The 18,181-nt window shown below is 37.3% G+C and overlaps 1 protein-coding gene across 2 annotated transcripts in view; it reads right to left on the minus strand.

The window, feature by feature from the left end:
- pkn2b (protein kinase N2b) overlaps window positions 1-18,181 on the minus strand; it is a 63,730-nt gene that overhangs the window by 14,041 nt on the left and 31,508 nt on the right. The window contains exons 4-10 of one of the 2 annotated variants that reach the window (XM_067459560.1): window positions 11,313-11,436; window positions 11,057-11,211; window positions 8,201-8,414; window positions 6,047-6,232; window positions 3,785-3,894; window positions 1,960-2,103; window positions 1,786-1,861 (exon numbers count right to left, since the gene is read on the minus strand). In XM_067459560.1, the coding sequence (XP_067315661.1) occupies window positions 1,786-1,861; window positions 1,960-2,103; window positions 3,785-3,894; window positions 6,047-6,232; window positions 8,201-8,414; window positions 11,057-11,211; window positions 11,313-11,436 (1,009 nt within the window). Of the gene's footprint in view, window positions 1-1,785; window positions 1,862-1,959; window positions 2,104-3,784; window positions 3,895-6,046; window positions 6,233-8,200; window positions 8,415-11,056; window positions 11,215-11,312; window positions 11,437-18,181 lie in introns of both variants that reach the window. The other variant, XM_067459559.1, reaches the window with a different exon arrangement.

Below are 18,181 nucleotides of genomic sequence, written 5' to 3' on the forward strand. Positions count from 1 at the left end.
TTTAATCTTTTTTTCTTTTCGACCCCCTGATTTTCCTTTCTTAAGGAAAGACATGACTCGTCCCCTGTCTTCCTAGTTCATATCACGGCTAACTCCAGCTCCTGTCTCTAACTGATTCACCGCATGTCCTCAGCAGAAGCACCTCACCTGCGGGTCGTACCATTTACATTGATTCGAGAGGGGTAGTGGGCCCTACACCGCATGAAAATTACTTTTTTTTAAATACCAAACCAGTGCCTAACTACAAGTTTAGTTTTGCACAGGAACTTTTTTTATTTGTACATAAATGCTATAGAAATTTTAGTGCATGTATATGTATGTATAGAAAACTGACTTCTAAGGGGGCCCCCCTCTGCCTCGGGCTCTGGGTACTCGGTACCCTTTACCCCCCCAGTCCGACGCCCCTGGTGCCACTTACTATCAATAGCTGTGTCTCATTTCAGAAGGCCACGTCCTCCGGAGGTCGCATTTATAGGCTGCATACGTCATAAGGCAGTCTCATTTAAAAAAGTGAGAAGGATACTCCAAATGCGACCTTCGAATGCACCCTTCTTTCATAGGAATTCGGAGTGTACATGAGGTGTATCCTTCACGGCTGGAGATAACCCACAATTCTTTGCGTCGGCGTTAAACCGTGAGAGCGCAACGTGATACTTCCTGCCTGTGTGTCCTACGAAGGTCGTCTCGTTTAATTCTGACTGAGGACACTTCGTATACTGCATCCTACACAGGACGTGTCCTCCGGAGGACGCAGCCTTTGAAATTTAACGAAATGAGACACAGCTAGAGAGTGAATTTACATGATCATTCAGCCTGTCTTCATTTCCGCATTGGTCTAAACGGCTTAATCACATGCTGATCGAATCAGACCAAATTTACGTTTCAAACAATTGTTAGTGTGAATAGGCTGCTAGCTTAGCAACATGCTAGCTGAAAACCTTTGACTTCAGTCTCCTATGCAGAGCACTATTGGTGTAACACCTATAAATTAAGCTGGTGTTAATAGGCTGTTAGTTTAGCAACATGCTAGCTGAAAACTTGACGAGTCTCTCATGCAGAGCCATATTTGTTAAGCTGCAAGTTCCAAATTGATCCTTTATAAGGATCCATAGCCGCGTTTTCACCGTGGGAACTTTCCCCAGGAACTAGGCACTTTGGGGCGGTACTCTGGGCTTTTCGACTGCATGAAACGGGGTCTAAATAAAGTTCTGGGTAAAGTTCTCCCTCAAAACGGCCCTGCTTGCAAGGTAGTACTATTTTCAAAGTTCAGAAACTTTTGGGGGTGGGACTTGGGTTATGAACATGCTGATTGGTTGAAATATGACCAATGGACCAACGACGACGTTCAGGCTTTATTAAGTTTACAGAGGACCGAAAGTCGCACGCATTCCTATGTCACCGGACTAATCTTCACGGTACTTTAGCCCACGATGGAAATTATTATTTTTTAAATAAAAAACTAAAAAGAGTCCCTTGGACAAATTGTTCCAGTAATTTTGGTGGAAATGGGGCACATGACGGTAGAGTGCTTTCTTAGAAGGCAGTAGACAGCTCATGATATTTTGTAACGCAGCTTAAGCCAGCTATTCACCTTCTTTGGTTCAAAGGAGTTCAAACAAGAAGGTCAAAGTTCATTCTGACTTCACTGTGTAAACACTGGCCCCGCAGCAGAGCAATATTGAACCACAAAACTGTGTTAAGAGTAGGCCGCTTAATCTAATCTGTTTGAGTGAACATGTCAACCATTCTCAACACTGAGGCATATTTGCCACTTCATAATCTTACCTTGCTGTTTGGAGAAGATTTTCTTTTGCCTTTGTAGTTTAGGTCGCCTCTCAATAACTGGGTTAAAAAATGTAACCTGTTTCCAAAGAGGAAGAGATAATCTCAGAAATATCCACAACAAGGCCATCAAATTTGTATATTGCATGTCTGTGTGTGATGAATAAATTAAATTACCTCAGCAAACAGTGTTCCTTGTGGTTCCAGGTAGAGGCACATGCCATGACGCTGGTTGTCCAGGAAGTCCTCCAGCCGTAAAAACTTCACAGCACACAGTGAGCGCCAGTCTCTCCAATACACAGCTATCTCCAGCTCACGAGACTATAGGCCAACCAAAAAAAGCATTTACTATTTTATATTAAGTACATACACAATGACAGAAAATAATACTTTTATTCCTCAAGGACAAATTAAAATGACAAAGACGTTCACATTTTTGTTCGTACAAAAATTTGTATTTTCTTGTGCTTTTCTTACAAGCTCTCTATTCATAAAAAAAGTATCACTGTTTCCACAAAATATTAGGCAGCACCCCTTTTTTCAACTGTGATAAGACACCAAAGTGATTTTATCACCAAATTAGCCTATTAGAATGATTTGTGAAGGATCATGTGACACTGAAGACTAAAGTAATGGCTGCCCTAAAGTAAGGGAATAAATTACATTTTAAAATAGAAAACTGTTCTTTTACATTGTAATACTTGACAATAAATACATAATACAGCCTTTGTGCATGGTTGCCAGGGCATTGCTATGTGGTTGCTAGAAAGTTATGGGTAGTTGGTTACTGGATTCTCCTTCAGGTTATGCCTATGGGATCTTTACTCATTTTATAGTCCATCAGGTGAAAACCTCTGATCAGCAAGGAATAATATGGACAACTTAAAAAAAAATAAGTACCACTTAAAAAAAATACAAATCAAATAATCATTATTTAAGATAAAAAAGAAAGAAAAGTCAATATTCAAAATGAAAAAAAAAGAAAGAAAAAAAATGGATATTTCAAAATGTATTAAAATTAATCTTACATGCCAAATAAAAAGTGTAAAAACAAAAGCAAAACAAAAAACGTATTTGATAATTTTGTAATGTATTGTAGATTATCTCTACATGCCACTAGTTAGTGATATCTCCTGAAGAAAAGGTTTCATTGTCAGTTAAATAGGACCATCTGAATTTAATGGGCCTAAAACCTCACTGTTTATGCTGTGAGCATAAATCTGTAGTATGAGCAACTGTAACAGTGAAGCTTAACCCAGCACGCAACACTTATGAGTATTACTAGAGTTCAGAGCCAAACGTTTGACATTTACAGGCCTTTTACAGGTCTTTTTCAGTCTCTCTGCCATTGCACAACTGCTAATTAGAGTCCTCTCATTGCCTGACATGAGATTAAAAGATTACGCCGTTACACACCCATAAGCAACTCCAAATACACAGACATGTGTAAGTTTATTCAATAATTGATCCTCAAATATAAACTGAATACAATCACATAGCAAGTAGTAAGCCTCTAAGTCTTTAACTATTTCTAATATCACTTCTAAGGAGGTCATTTAATTTACACTTATTTTGAAAGATATCAAGAAGAAAGCTATGAATTTCTAAAAAAAAAAAAAAAAAAAAAAAAAGCTTCTTAAATTTAGAGGAATGGCGATACATTATAAAGCTGAACGAATAGGGAACTAATGTTGATTGTGAACATAATGACAAACATTAAAAGCAAGCTGAGGTTTGCTTGTGCAAGAGTGTGTTTCAATACTAAATTGGGAGCATGTATACATGTGAGAATGAACAGACATTACAAACGATGACTTCTGATCCCCCTTTTGTGAGTTTCCATAAGAACTGGGTCAAATCTGGGATTAACTTTTCCAAAGTTAATTGAGAGAGGCCGTGATGGTGAGCATGTGTGCATGTGTGCCCATCGACTCGTGTGTTGAGGGGATTATGGGATAAGACTGTGGTTTCACAACTGTGTTGACAATTTCTCATGCATTACCCGATCAAGTTCCAGCGTGAACTTCTGGTCCCAAGATTGGTTGCTGACTGGCTTCCAATGGGTCTGTCCCACAACCGTGTTGTCCAGCTTCAGAACAGCACTGATTTCATCTGCCATAACAGCACAGAACAGCTCTTAAACTATTCAATCTTTAACAAAGGCATGAATATAAATTCATATTCTTATACCATGGTCTGTCTGAATACTCAATTCTAATTGGCTGGAAGTTGTGCAATAATACACAGGTAATTTCAAAGTCAGTTTAAATCACTGTTCTATAATATTAATGCGCTGTTTTCGTTAAAGCGCACAGATTTATGACACTTGCGCAGAGAGCAGGAGTTTCCTTGTTGTGCACTGTGTACACAAAGAAACATTCAGGAGCGTACATTAGATTGTTCAGCAACGAGGGGGTTACAATCTCTATTTTGAAGACATACTGTGTCTTCAAATATACATACTGTGTTAATTCATTGTTAATAGAGATAGAGACACTAAACAGATGCAGGTACAAATCTCTCTCTCTCTCTCTCTCTCTCTCTCTCTCTCTCTCTCTCTCTCTCTCTCTATCTCTCTCTCTAATGCAAACAAATGCTATATAATTCATTCATTCAAATAAATATAATCTTAGCACTACTTTATCTCTGTGTCTGATTCAAAGTGGGCTGAATACTAGATCTAACGAGCTGTAACAGATGAAAATAGCCGTCATTTTTTCCCTTCCAGTCAAACATTGCACTGCATCAACAACAGCTTTAAATTGTCAATGCTGGCAAATGACCATGGTATAAGCGGGGTAATTCAAGGCTAATTACGGTAAATAATTGGAATGCACTTCTCAGAGGCACCCTTCGCTTCACGTCAAGGTGGTTCCCTTGCCTCCACACCATGCATTAAATTTTTTTAATGCAAAGCTAGCTGTGGAAAGTCCAAATTCCGCCACTAAATAAAAAAAAAATTAAAAGAGTAATTGGAACTTTTATCTCAGAATACTGACTTTTTTTCTCACAATTGCAAATAAGTCAATTTTGAGATATAAATTCGCAATTGCGTGATATAGTCACAATTCTGACTGAGAAAAAAAGTCAGAATTGTGCCTTTATGTCACACAATTGCTAGTTTACATCTCAGAATTGTGACTCGGAATTACTCTTTTTTTTTTATTTAGTGGCGAAAACGGGCTTCCATAATTATCCCTTACATAAGAGATGCATATTTAATAGATTGATTTAATGTGATAAAAAAAAATGCTGTGATGAAAGTAAAAATTATGACGTCAGTCTGAATATGATTAAAATAACAAAAAATAAAAAAATAAATACAAGAACAGATCTCCTTTTTTGGACAAACTCGATTTAAGTGACTTTGAATTTACAGGAAGATTATCTGAGCAAATATTGATACATTTAATTAATCTGTACATCATGCAATGAATCACTTTGTAATTCAATTTATATTTTTAATTGACTGACCATTCAAAAGTTTGGGACTGTCATGATTTATTAATGTTTTTAAAAGAAGTATCTCATGCTCAGCAAGGCTGCATTTATTTGATCAAAACACAGTAAAAACAGCAATATTGTCATAATTATATTACAAAATTAAAATCATTTTCGATTTTAATATTTTTAAATGCATTGTAATCCTGTGATTTCAAAGGTAAACTTTCAGGATCATTACTCCACTCATCAGTGTCACATGGTCCTTCAGAAATCATGCTAAGATGCTGATTTACTGATAAAGAAACATTTTCTATATTATCACAGTTGAAAAAAGTTGTGCTGCTTAGTATTTTTGTGGAAACTGTGATACATTTTATTCAGGATTCTTATTTTCTTTGTAAAATAAAAGATTACAAATGTTTTACTGTCATGTTTGATCAATTTAATGCATCATAGCTAAATAAAAGTATAAATATCTTTAAGAAAATTAAGAATATATTACTGACTGCAAACTTCTGAATGGTAGTGTATTCACTTGCATACAAATCAGATCAAGTCTCTGTTATTTTCCAAATAACTTTATAGATTAAAACTGTAGATTCATTTTGATGGCGAGACAATGATTGAAGGTTAAATTTCAAATTGCAGAGCCTAACTTTGTAGTTTGCTAAATGCAGACTATGTGTGTGTGAATGTAGTGTAAATGTACAATGGCTACTCGATTTTAAAAGGTGTAGCCCAATGGCCATGCAAGTTCCTTAGGAACGACCTTAACTTGGATTTTCAAGGAGCATTCATAACAAATACAAAGCCACTCAACTGGACAGATCATCGGACTTGGACAGGGTTCGGCTGCTGCCAGATTTGTTCTTGTTTCCTCGGCTCATAAATGAGGAGCGTGCCTCACTGGGACTCCAGCCGGGCAGAGGAACAGATGATGTCTTTGAGCGGCCCGGGACGTTCTCCAGGAGGTCTTGACAGCCCATGAGCCTCACGTCTAATGTGCCTGTGGATTTACAACAGAAACCCTACTCAGAGCCAAAACGCAGCGTGATCTTGAGATGTAAATCTCCAAACACATCTATTCTGATTAACACAAGATAATAAGTGTGCAAAGCTGCAAACAATCACAAATGTCTATTTCAAGACACATGCAGTAGTTATAGAGCCTTATATGGAAAGCACTACATGGTACAAGTCTATAATGGTAACGTAAGCTCGCTCATTCTCCTTTAGAGTGAAGGTCAAAGTTGTATGCGATAAAGCTAAGGATGGGGGAGGGGGCCGCTGGGGCGAGTGTGTGTGGACACTGTGCGAAAAGTCGAGTGTAGTTCCTACATGCCTATACCCAGACAGCTGTTCCCCTTCTCAAACAGGGTTGAACATACAGTACCATGTGTTGTGATACAGGACTAAAGGATCCATTTACACAGGGAGTTAATATTTGCAGGGAACTAAACTATAAATTGAAACAATGCATTCCTACGGATCTATTCACAGACAAAAATTTAGCTGAACACAGAAGGATTTCCCCCCATGTAATGTTGTTTTCTTTTTCTTTCAAATGACAAAATGTGTACCAATAAATGCATTTGTCTAGAACTTCTATATACAATTGGCGGCACCATTTTACCAAACTCTGAAAACTAAATGAAGATTCCCTTAAAAATTCTATCATCAGTTATTGTTGTTGCAAACCCAAATTACTTTTGTTTAAACAGATCTTTCCATTTATTGGAAGTCCATTCCAAGAAACTTTTATTTTTATAAAAGTAAACAATATGAACTGGGTGTTTAAAGAGATAGTTCACCCAAAAATGAAAATGTGATGTTTATCTGCTTACCTCCAGGGCATCCAAGATATAGGTGACTTTGTTTCTTCAGTAGTTTTTTAAGTCCCAACTGTTGCAGTCTGTCAGTCGTATAATGTATGTGAATGGTTGCAAAACATGCACAGACAAATATATATTAAACCCTGCGGCTCATGAAGACACATTGATGTCTTAAAGGGATAGATCACTTTAAAATGAAAATTCTGTCATTCTTTACTCACCCTCAAGATGTTTCAAACCTGTATAAATTTATTTTTTGGGCTGAACACAAGGGACGATTTTTTGAAGAATGTCAGTAATCAAACAGTTAACTGGAGCCATTGATTTCCATAGTATTTTTTTTCCTACTATGGAAGTCAATGGCTCCAGTTAACTGTTTGGTTACTGACATTCTTCATAAAATCTTCCCTTGTGTTCAGCCGAAGAAAGAAATTCATACAAGGTTGAAACAACTTGAGGGTGAGTAAAGGATGACAGAATTTTCATTTTAAAGTGAACTATCAATGTGTCGTCATGAGCCGCAGGGTTTAATATAGATTTGTCTGTGCATGTTTTTTTTTACTCTCATAGATTTTGCAACCATTCACATGCATTATACGACTGACAGACTGCAACAGTTGGAGTTAAAAATCTTCATTTGTATTCTACTAAAGAAACAAAGTCACCTATATGTCGGATGCACTGGAGGTAAGCAGATAAACATCGCATTTTCATTTTTGGGTGAACTATCCCTTTAAGTGTTTTGAAAAGACAAGTTTGCCAAAGGAGATGAACAAATATAATTGAGGCTTATATTCACATATAATCTTTGATCAACCCATGTATAGAATACTTTAAATCTGGTCAATGGCAGCTCAAACGGACAGTTGCTTGATGTGTGACAACACTGGTTCTCACACGACAAGGACGCACGCGAGCGCTTCCATTGACCATATCTGATGTGCGTTAATGTTTTATTTGAATTAAAGCCTAAACCAAATTAAACCTCAATTTAGAAGGATTACTTTTACAAGCCCGTTATGAACCTTTTGAAGTATTACAAGCTGCCATTGTTAAAACCAAGCTAAAATGGAACCAGAAAAAAACAAAAAACAGAGCTCAAAACCCCTTTAGCACCATGTGACTAAGAATTGTTTTGTTACCGGTTAGAGCAGCAGGTTTGGCCACAGTGCTGTACTGGTTGCTGGTGGACATGATGCTTTGGCGGGGACTGAGAGGTGGGGAGGACACCATGGCCAACTCCTCCATTATCAGATTGCCCTTCGGATGATTTCTGGGCAGCTCACTGAGTCTCTGTTCCAGAGAGAACTTCAGCAAATCTAGCTTCTGACTGGACTCATTCAAGCGGGCTTGAGCCTGCAAGACAAAGTTAGACTGCATTCACAAAATGCATAAACATAAATACACCCATTTTGAATGCAGTCAACAAAATATCCGAAGACCTTTGAAAGACATGCCGGATTCGGATTTAGAACGTGTAACATTGGAAGTGTGAGTGGAAAACTATATAGGACAGGATTCAAATTTCTATGTGACAAATGAAAGTATACCAGAAATCGCCACAGATGATGTTTGTTTTTTAAAACTTTTTTTAGATGAATATTTCTTTGTGTTAATTATTTGCTTAAGTGTAGTAATTTTTGTGGATTGGAATGAACAATGTATTGTTACCACAATATAACGGTACCAAATCACTTTTCAAATAGAGCAATACCTGGTGTGTGTGTTTGTGTGTGTATATGTATTCATGAATTTGCACAAATCTAACCTTTTATTGAAGTAAAAGAATAGAAAGTGGAGGGTTAATCACATTATGAAATAAATGCTTTTCTCCAAAACATGTTAGCCCTAATTATTGGCACCCTTTTATTAAATAATTTTTGCAACCTCCTTTTGCCAGGATAAGTCTTGTTCTATAATGGCTGATGAGTTTGGAGAACACCTAACAAGAGATCAGAGCCCATTCCTTCTTACAGAATCTCTCCAGATCATTCAGATTCCCAGCCTCATGTCCGTGTGACATCACACGGTCAGACGCCCCTCCCACAATTTTGATTGACAGCAGTTTCACCTCAGACTCACCCGGAGCGTGCTCAAGCTGTCGTTGTCATAGTCCGCCATTGTTGATATGCTGGAGCAGAATGGTGACTAAGCGATTGTGGTGTTCTGTTCTTGGGTGTAATAATGAACACAGCAATCATTTCGATGTTCCTAAATCCGCTGAAGACGCAGTGGCTGAGTTTTGCTGCGCATGGATAAAGATCTGTACCATCTATTTGTGTTCTTGCTGCCCCTCCAGAAATGAGTGTAGTTTGAAACGCTTCACAATGAATGCGGCTAAAGTGTGTAAGGAATGCTTTCTATGTATGACGTTCTCAATATAATTTATAATCCCACGTTTATAGTGAACAACGCGTTAGGGTTATTGTGTTATTACAAACTGTGTACGCTGGTTTTAAAGTTAACGTGGACCTGGTAACACAGCTTAATTATGTAGATGGTCTATAACGGTGTCTGTTTCAGTCAACAAAAAAAAAGTCGTGTTGTAACAGTTTTTACAATGCATAGATAACGTTACACATCACTGACAAACCGACATCAACAGAAAAAAAAGGTTTTATTGGCATTAGGTATAACATCAAATCTATCAATGAAGGACATCAGTAAATACATAGCATTTGTATCTCACTACGCTGACGTTACCCTACCAGTACATAAAGATAGATCAAAGTGACATTACGTTAACCAAACATTCAGAAACGTCCTGTTTAGCCTTAATTGTTTTGTTTTATTAGGATCCCCATTAGCGGCCCATTTAATGGCAGCTAATCTTCCTGGGGTCCTCTTTTAAAATTATTCACATCATAAAATCACACAAAACAATAATCAATTGTCGAATTCCGTTGGTGCTGTCATCTTGTCCCGGGTCTGACTCCGGTTAAAATTGATAAAGTTGCACAGATGTGTCCTCAGAGACTCCCGTCGCCATTCTTTCGCCTCTACTGTTGTCAAAGGCAATGACTCCACATTCCGGCCCACAGAACAAAGGGGCGGGGTCATTTATCATTTAAAGCGTATGCACTGAAATGGCTTGGTGAAAACAGAGCTGTTTTTGACCAGGTAAAATGAGTGTTTTCTTACAATACTAATGAGAATTTTTAATTAAAGTATATTACAAAGTTTTCATTTAGACACTAATGAATCATTTTAACTTGTACAAAAATGGCATTAAATGACCACTTTAAGGGAATTTGGCTTTTGTGTTTTCTCATATTTACACTGCTGTGAAACATGTCATAGCTAGAGAGTTTCATGTTCCTAGTTACCCTGGGGTGCTAAAAAATGTAAATATTAATGGGAATATACTTTTGAGATATTTTGCTCATAAAAAAAATCTAGGGTTGCCAATAATTGTGGCCAACATGTTTTAGAGAAAAGCATTTATTTCATACTGTGATTTTCCCCTGACATTCCATTCTTTTAGTTCAATGAATGGTTAGGTTTTTGCACAATTTTTGAATGATAGATCAAATCTTTGATCATCTTATGAAACACATATTGCTTTAACCCATGATTTTTATTTTGCTCCACCAGTTGAGTAGCAGGAGAGATCTCAAATATACACAATGATTCAGTGGCTATGGCTTGTATTCTGATCAACTTCTATCAAGCTACTCTAAAATTAACCTTCCAATAGGTAGGAAAGTGACGGATTTTTTTTATTCCTGTGTGAGTAATACTTTTTTGACAGTTCTAAAGAGTATTTAATCACTTTGTGTAAAGTGAAAAAAGTGAGTAAAGCCAAAAAAGCTGTAAACATTTTGCCCTTGAGGCAATGCAGGCTATTACTAATGTATAGTTAAATGAAAAACTGGATTAAATGGATACTGAAATTAAATGTTTTATTTAAACAAGAAATTTAAACTAAAAAAAAAGAATTTAAACAATCAATCAATGAGAAGCAACTATAAAAACAATGACATAGAAATGAAGCCAACCTCTGAATGAGCTTTCTTCTCCGTCACCTTCCCTGTTCCTAGCAGTTTCATCACGTTTTTGGCACCTTCTGCCACAGCAGACTCTATCCGGAAGTGATGCCGTAGCTCTTCTATCCTAAGGTCCAGGGGGCTGATGATAGGCTTGCTTGAAGTCACTGCTAACATCAGATTTATGTCGTATTATTACCTAACTTCTGCCCATTTAAAATGCGAATCATATATATAATTAGAGAGGAAATCATGTTACACCACATACCGTCATTGTTCTCGTAGTTTATTTCGCTGGTTTGGCTGGCTTTGAGGATCTGCATTCGAATGAACTCTATCTTTGTCTTGCTGTCTTGAAGCATCTGCTGAGCTGCTGCGAGCAGTTTGCGGTCCTACAGATGTAGCCACGGGAGAAAAGTAAAAACAGCAGGAGTTCAGAAAAGAAAGTAGGAACAAAATACGCACAAATAGCACTTTACAATGACATGTATTTAATGCAGAACCATAGGTCATAAACCTTCAAATATGAATATAAAAGGAGATATACACTTGAGTTCTATTTCTATTCAGACAATGATTAAAAAAACTGGGCCAGGCCAGTAGTTGGCAATGTTGTTACTTTGTAAAGAAACACTTTACACCTCTAGACTGAACACGTAATAGAAAAGTGCAGGTTTGACATCACTTTTGTAGGCCAACACGTGAAAGGGAGTTAACATTTTAGCACTTCTGGGTCCCTTGCACCGAAGTCAATGTTGTTGTTTTTTTTTTTTTTTTAATGGGGTTTTGGTTAAATAGTTGTAATAAGGTGTGTGTTGTGAACACAAGTTTAAAACATTGTTATATTTCCAAAAAATAAAATACATTGGCATTACCCCACTCAGGATTTTCTTTAAGGTGTTACGGGTCTTGAAAAAAGCAGTTGTAACAAGTGGAACTACAATGGAACCACAGAGCCTGTTGTGGAGATTAAACGTCATCACGCTGAAAAGGTAACCTCAGTCAGCTTGTACAATCTTATTATGCTCATAATTGTACTCTTATAAGCTAGTCTGACTCAAACATTCTGGGGAAATGTTTTTAGATTAAAAACTGAACAAGTTGAAGGAAGCTAAGTGATGGTGGTGTTGAAATTGCGGGACCTTGGTGCAGTCTTTTTATAGCCTACCTTTAGCTTTTTACTTCTGGTAACTGCATTTAGGCTTCAAAATTCATTAAAGTTGTGTTCATTTGTGAAAATTATACTATATTATTATGACTTTTTGATCAAAGCTTCTTCTTTTTTTATGCACGCCAATGGGGTAGATTTGTGTGAGAAACCGAACAGTATTTATATAATTTTTTACCTTCAATACAACATTATGTACATTAGCTGTCCCCGTGCCACCACTGCCTGAAAGCAAGGTCAAATTACACGATTCAAGAGATCACTTCCGCCGCTTGTATCGCATTGAGATACGCCATATCGTGTACATTTCACCTCACTTGCCAGAAATGATGGCACACTTTTGTACATAGTGTTGTATTTGAGGTAAAAAATTGTTTTATATAAATACTGTTTGGTTTCTCACACAAATCAATCATTTTGTGTCTTAATACATCAATGTGTTGCCACAGGGTTTATAATGGATTCGTATGTCTATGGATGTTTTACTCTCACAGTCCATTGACATACACTATACAAGCAATGGTTGGAGTTAAAAGTCTTTATTTGTGTTCTACTGAAGAAACAAAGACACCTACATCTTGGATGCCCTGGGGGTAAGCAGATAAACATCACATTTTCATTTTTGCGTAAACTATCCCTTTAATCAAGGGAACCAGTTTGATGCTAACTGCCGGTTGCACCAATCTATGTATATGTGCATGCAGTCACCATTTTTTACACAAAGACAATAACGGTATTGTTTTTAAAAACTTGCCATTTTAAACCAGTTTTCAGAAGTTTGCAGTTCAAGCATTCAAAATGAACAGCCAAAATACACACGTTTTTAGTTGAAAACCGTAGTGTAAACAGATCCTCAGTTCTCTTTCGAGGTGACACAAAAATATGTATAAAATGTTTAATAAAAAAAAAAAAAATTCCCTGAGGCCATGCTGGCAGTGTGCATGAATCACAGTTGAGGGTGCTGCATGTCATCATACCTAAATGACACTCACAATATTGCATGACCTCTGATACCTTATTTATAATCCATATTCTTGGTATTTTTACTTTTTATGATTAAAGTTATTAAAGTGAAACCAACAAATGAAAACCTTGCTGTTAGTCTGAATTGTCAAGGGATGTTTCCTTGTCACACCAAGCATTCAAATCTAGTGACTGAGAGTCAAGAGTCTCCATGGACTGAACTTCCTGTAAGCAGCCATTAGAGGCTGACGTTACCTTAGAGGCCTTTCCTCCGGATGTCTAAAGCAGCTTGGAAACTGCATGCTGGACTCACCGCTTCGTCTTGACTGACCAGACAAAACCCACATATAGATTAATTGTGCGAATTGGCCCGATATTAGCTTAACTAACTGCAAGAGTTAAGGACCAGGCTACCTGTTTGGCCCAGCATTCTTTCCCCCCCCCTTTTTTTTGCAATTCCGTTTGTTGCCACAAGTGGCGCAAAAATGACACAAAGCAGCTTTAAAGGTTTTGAACAGAGCATTCGCGGGCCAAGAGAAATGTAGGAGTATCTCTTAATCAGTGCGAGTCAAATGAAGTCATGTGTCGTAGTGCTGAGCATGTTTTCGTGACAGTTTTTGGAGGGTACTAAACTGTTCATACATCTGGAAATGAGTCAGACTCCCTTGTTCTGTCTCCCTGTGTTTATCACTCCATATATTTCCCCCCACAAAGACTGTGCTGATTTAACAAAACTTCTTTGTGAGTCCAAGACGATAATTTTAGCCACAGAGCCTCTTTAATTAACAGCGCCATTCTTGATAAAAGGGAGGGAAGGAGGGTCCGACACTCCCGACCAAAGCCAAACCTAACCATGCTGATACTACATGTATGTATTGAGACTGTCTACATGTACAGTAACCAGCACTGAAGCCTGATTTCCTGAGGGGGAGGGTGGAGAAACTACTGAACGGTTCTATTCCAGTTCTCTTTAATGTCAGCTGCACCCTAGGGGGTTACAACCATGACATTGGCATATGTGTATAAATGAGTCTGGCTTCCTTTACCTCTTTTGGAAAAAGGAGAGGAGATTTCATCCAATTTTAGAGGACATGTTTGCTAACATCTGTTTTCATTTCTTGGGATGAATCTTCTCTCACAAGATCTTTGAGAGATCAAACGGTTTATCTTCTCTGCAAGTAAGAACGAAGTATAGTATTTACTGTAATTTAAAACGGCGGTGTATTTTTTTATATACAGTACTGTGCAAAAGTCTTCGGCACATTTGTGTTTTTACCAAAAAAGGTTTTAAGCCAGTTACATATAGTCTGACAACAGCCGGTATGCTCCACACATAGATCTGATCTCACCATCATCAAGTCGGTCTTTGATTACATGAAGAAACAGAAAAAAATGAGACAGACTAAATTCAGGAGAACTGTGGCAACGTCCACAAAGCGACTGAAGAAACCAATCTTTAAAGCTACAGTGGTGTGAAGTTTTAGACACAGTAAAGTGAGTATTGCTTCCAAAAATAAATGTCATAATGGAAGTTTATTGCATTTTTTTTTACTAAATCAAACCAATATTTTTTGTAGTAATGGGCGATATCAACGATATGCAATATAAACGATACAACATTGGCCTATGATAGAGATTTTAATTCATTTTTATTTGATTAAAGATAATGCGTGTTGATGATGCAATCTACCCGCAAACTTTAGAGTTTTGAGGTGCAATTAGCTGTAACGCATTATTGTATTCATCATCTTGAATCATGGCTGAAAGCAAAAAGGTTGAGATGGTGAAACATCCATTATTTGGATTTAAGCCATCCGACAAGCAGCAGCAAACTATACTGTAGACTAGAGTGTGTGGGGCAAGAGTTCCGGCTAAGAGAGATAGCATGACTAACCTGTTCTACCACCTCACAACATTTACTTTTGGAGGTGGTATTTTTTAATTAAATATTTATATATATGGCGTGCGTCTCACTGTATCATAGCATGATACTTTTGTATCCTTTTCGGTTTTGAGGTCTGAAAAATATAGGACAAAGATGGCTTTTTGTTAATTTCAGGGAGAATTATCCATTTAAGCTTTTTCTTTGTGAAAGTCTCGGCAGTTTGTGTACTTGAATTGTATTATCTGCAACATTAAGTTGTATAATTACAGTTTTGCACAATAAATGTTCTCAAAACTACATGCAACATTTACCCCAAAAAAACCAAAACAGTTTGGCTTTCCTTAAAGGGGGTCACACACCGGGGAGAAGTTCAGCACCAGCGTTTCTCAGATATCTCACACCGGATGCGCACATTACATGCTCAATGAATAGATTTCAAATTTAAAAATTAAAAATGTAATTGAAAAAAGAAATGAAAATAAGCTGATAAAATCACTGTTTTCTCCACTATGAAGCTGCTTTGAAACAATCGTCATTGTAAAAGTGCTATATAAATAAAGTTGTTTTTGTTTGATTGAGTCGCTGAATGCCGCCGCCGGTGTGCGTACACTTATAAACTCAAAAATAATGTGTTCGAATTTTAAAGACGTGGCGAGGCGCTGGGCTTCGTGACCAGTGTGCAACCCCCTTTAGGGTCTATATAACCTATTCCACTGTTTCCCACAGATTTGAAAGCCACAAAATTACTATAATTTGCCTCTTTGCATTGGAATTCTCTATTTTAACCTTAATTACTACACTAATTGTAATATAAATATTAGAAAGAAAAATATTTTAAGTGTCATTAATGGACCATAATTATTGCACACATAGTATTTAGTAGTTATTTAATAACATTTATTTAATTGAAAAATAGTTGAGGTCTACGGCCACATTTTACCATGATAGTAAGGAATATTTCTGGACTAAATAGAAGATCATAACATTACAATGGTGCATCTCCATCACTCTCCATTTTAAAATGACACTGGGTGCGTTTACATGCACAGAAGTAAGCCGATAACTCAAAAAAATCAGCTCATTGAAATAATCAGTTTTCCCTGTTTACATGCAAACCAGTAAACTGACAATGCAAGTAAACCGCGTTCTCATGACTTTATTAATAAACCTTGTAGTGACGTCAAAAATAATAATGTCCATGTCTGACGTCATGCAGATGCAGCGTTCTGACTGAACCTCTTCTAATTCTGCTGCATGAGATGAGAAGAACACATCTATAATTGTATTGGTCTTAAAAGGTGATATATGTCTGGGTTTGTGATATATGTCCTTATTTCATGCAAAATGCTAGCTTGCTCTTTCTGGATGTGTTTCAATCTGCTCTAAGTTTGGGTTTTTGTCACCTATCACACATGATGCGCACTTTAATAAGCCAACAGAAAGCAGGTCAATGAGTTTACATGCTGCTCGAAAACGAGGTAAGAGACAAAAAAGACATGACCTGACCGGTTTATGCTTACGCGGTTTATGACCTTATTCCGATAAAAGAAAACGGGTTACCGTGTTTACATGACCATGTTCATTGTCGGCTTATTAGGCATAATCGGCTTAAGAACGTGCATGTAAACGTGCCCACTGTAAATGCAGTTGATGTAATAATCAATGCACACTATGCTGTACTGTTTACCAAAAATTGCTGCAAATACCTTTATTGTGAAGCTGTTGTCTATTTTTGTATTGACACAGCGCTGGTTGGTTTAGAACTATTGAGAGGGCCGTGATCACGTGACCGTGTGCATTGCCGCGAGATGAACACGTCGCAGCTCTGTTATTCAACGGCTCTGGCTTTATCTGGTATGATTTATCACTAAGTGCGCCAAAACTTATACTTTATTTCATATCAATAACAATTTGGATTTTCTTGGCCAGAGTAAGATGGTGAGACAGAGCCTGAACGTGTGTGGCTCACGACAAATGTGTGAGAGTTGGCAATAGGGATGGGCGATATCTTATTGTTTGCGATATACCGGCAAAATTTCTCCCCATGATAAGAATTTGTCTTCCCACGATAATAACGATAAAGCCTATGTTGATGACGCGACCCATTCACATCTCTCGTGCAGAGCATAAACAACTATGGCGGAAGCTGCAAAGGAGTTTATTGCTGAAGGAGGAGCTCTCTCTAGAACCTGGAGCTAGTACACTCAGATATATTTTCACACGATGAGCACTTGGACTGAGCGCTTGAGAGATTTTTGCTTTGTCAAGCGATCCGTAAAGCACGCTATTTCAGTTAATCTCAATGAACACACAGTGTATTTGACGCACAGTAGTGTGAGGTGTCCGACAGAGCGCTCAGTCTCTCACATACACTCAAAGAGAGAGCGAGAGAGTCTTATACGACGCAGAATCGGCGTGCTACATGGAAACAATATTCTTTGTTGTATTTTCCTGTAAAAAAAAAACACGGCATTTGTTTGGAATTATTCAGCCTAATGCGCAAACGGCAATTTCATGGCTGGCGCACACCTATTACTGTACCCATTTTGATTTTAGCAAATCAGTTCAATCAAGCACTGACAACGTGATTAATATTCATAAACCCAACAACTCCTCAATCCTTAGTGGGGTTTATATTGAAATTAGTAGTAGAATTCGTAGTACTATTATCTTTATCAGTATTATGTTTGGTTTAGTGTTGTTTTTTTTTCTACAGAAACACTGAATGACTAATTCATCCATCTCTTAAGATCCACCACCAGTCCTTCAGTTAAAATGAAAAATATGCATCCATACATTTCCATTCGTACATGATTACCAAGTTTTAGTTCAAATTACTAAAGTTCTATCATTAAATCATTATTTGCTATTTTTTTGTAATCTGAAGACATGGTTGGGATTATTAGTTTTGCAGTTTGCACTATTTTTGATACTGTTTGCAACATGAGAATATGAGTAAATAAAGAATCTGTGTTTACATTTCAAACTTACATTTACATTTAATCATTTAGCAGACGCTTTTATCCAAAGCGACTTACAAAAAAGGGGAGAGTAATAGAAGCAACGGAACAGACAAGGCCAAAAACCTGTAAGAGCTGTAAGAAATCTCAATTAATTAGCA

The sequence above is a fragment of the Pseudorasbora parva genome, chromosome 12 (assembly GCF_024679245.1).
Source record: "Pseudorasbora parva isolate DD20220531a chromosome 12, ASM2467924v1, whole genome shotgun sequence".
NCBI classification, from domain to species: domain Eukaryota; kingdom Metazoa; phylum Chordata; class Actinopteri; order Cypriniformes; family Gobionidae; genus Pseudorasbora; species Pseudorasbora parva.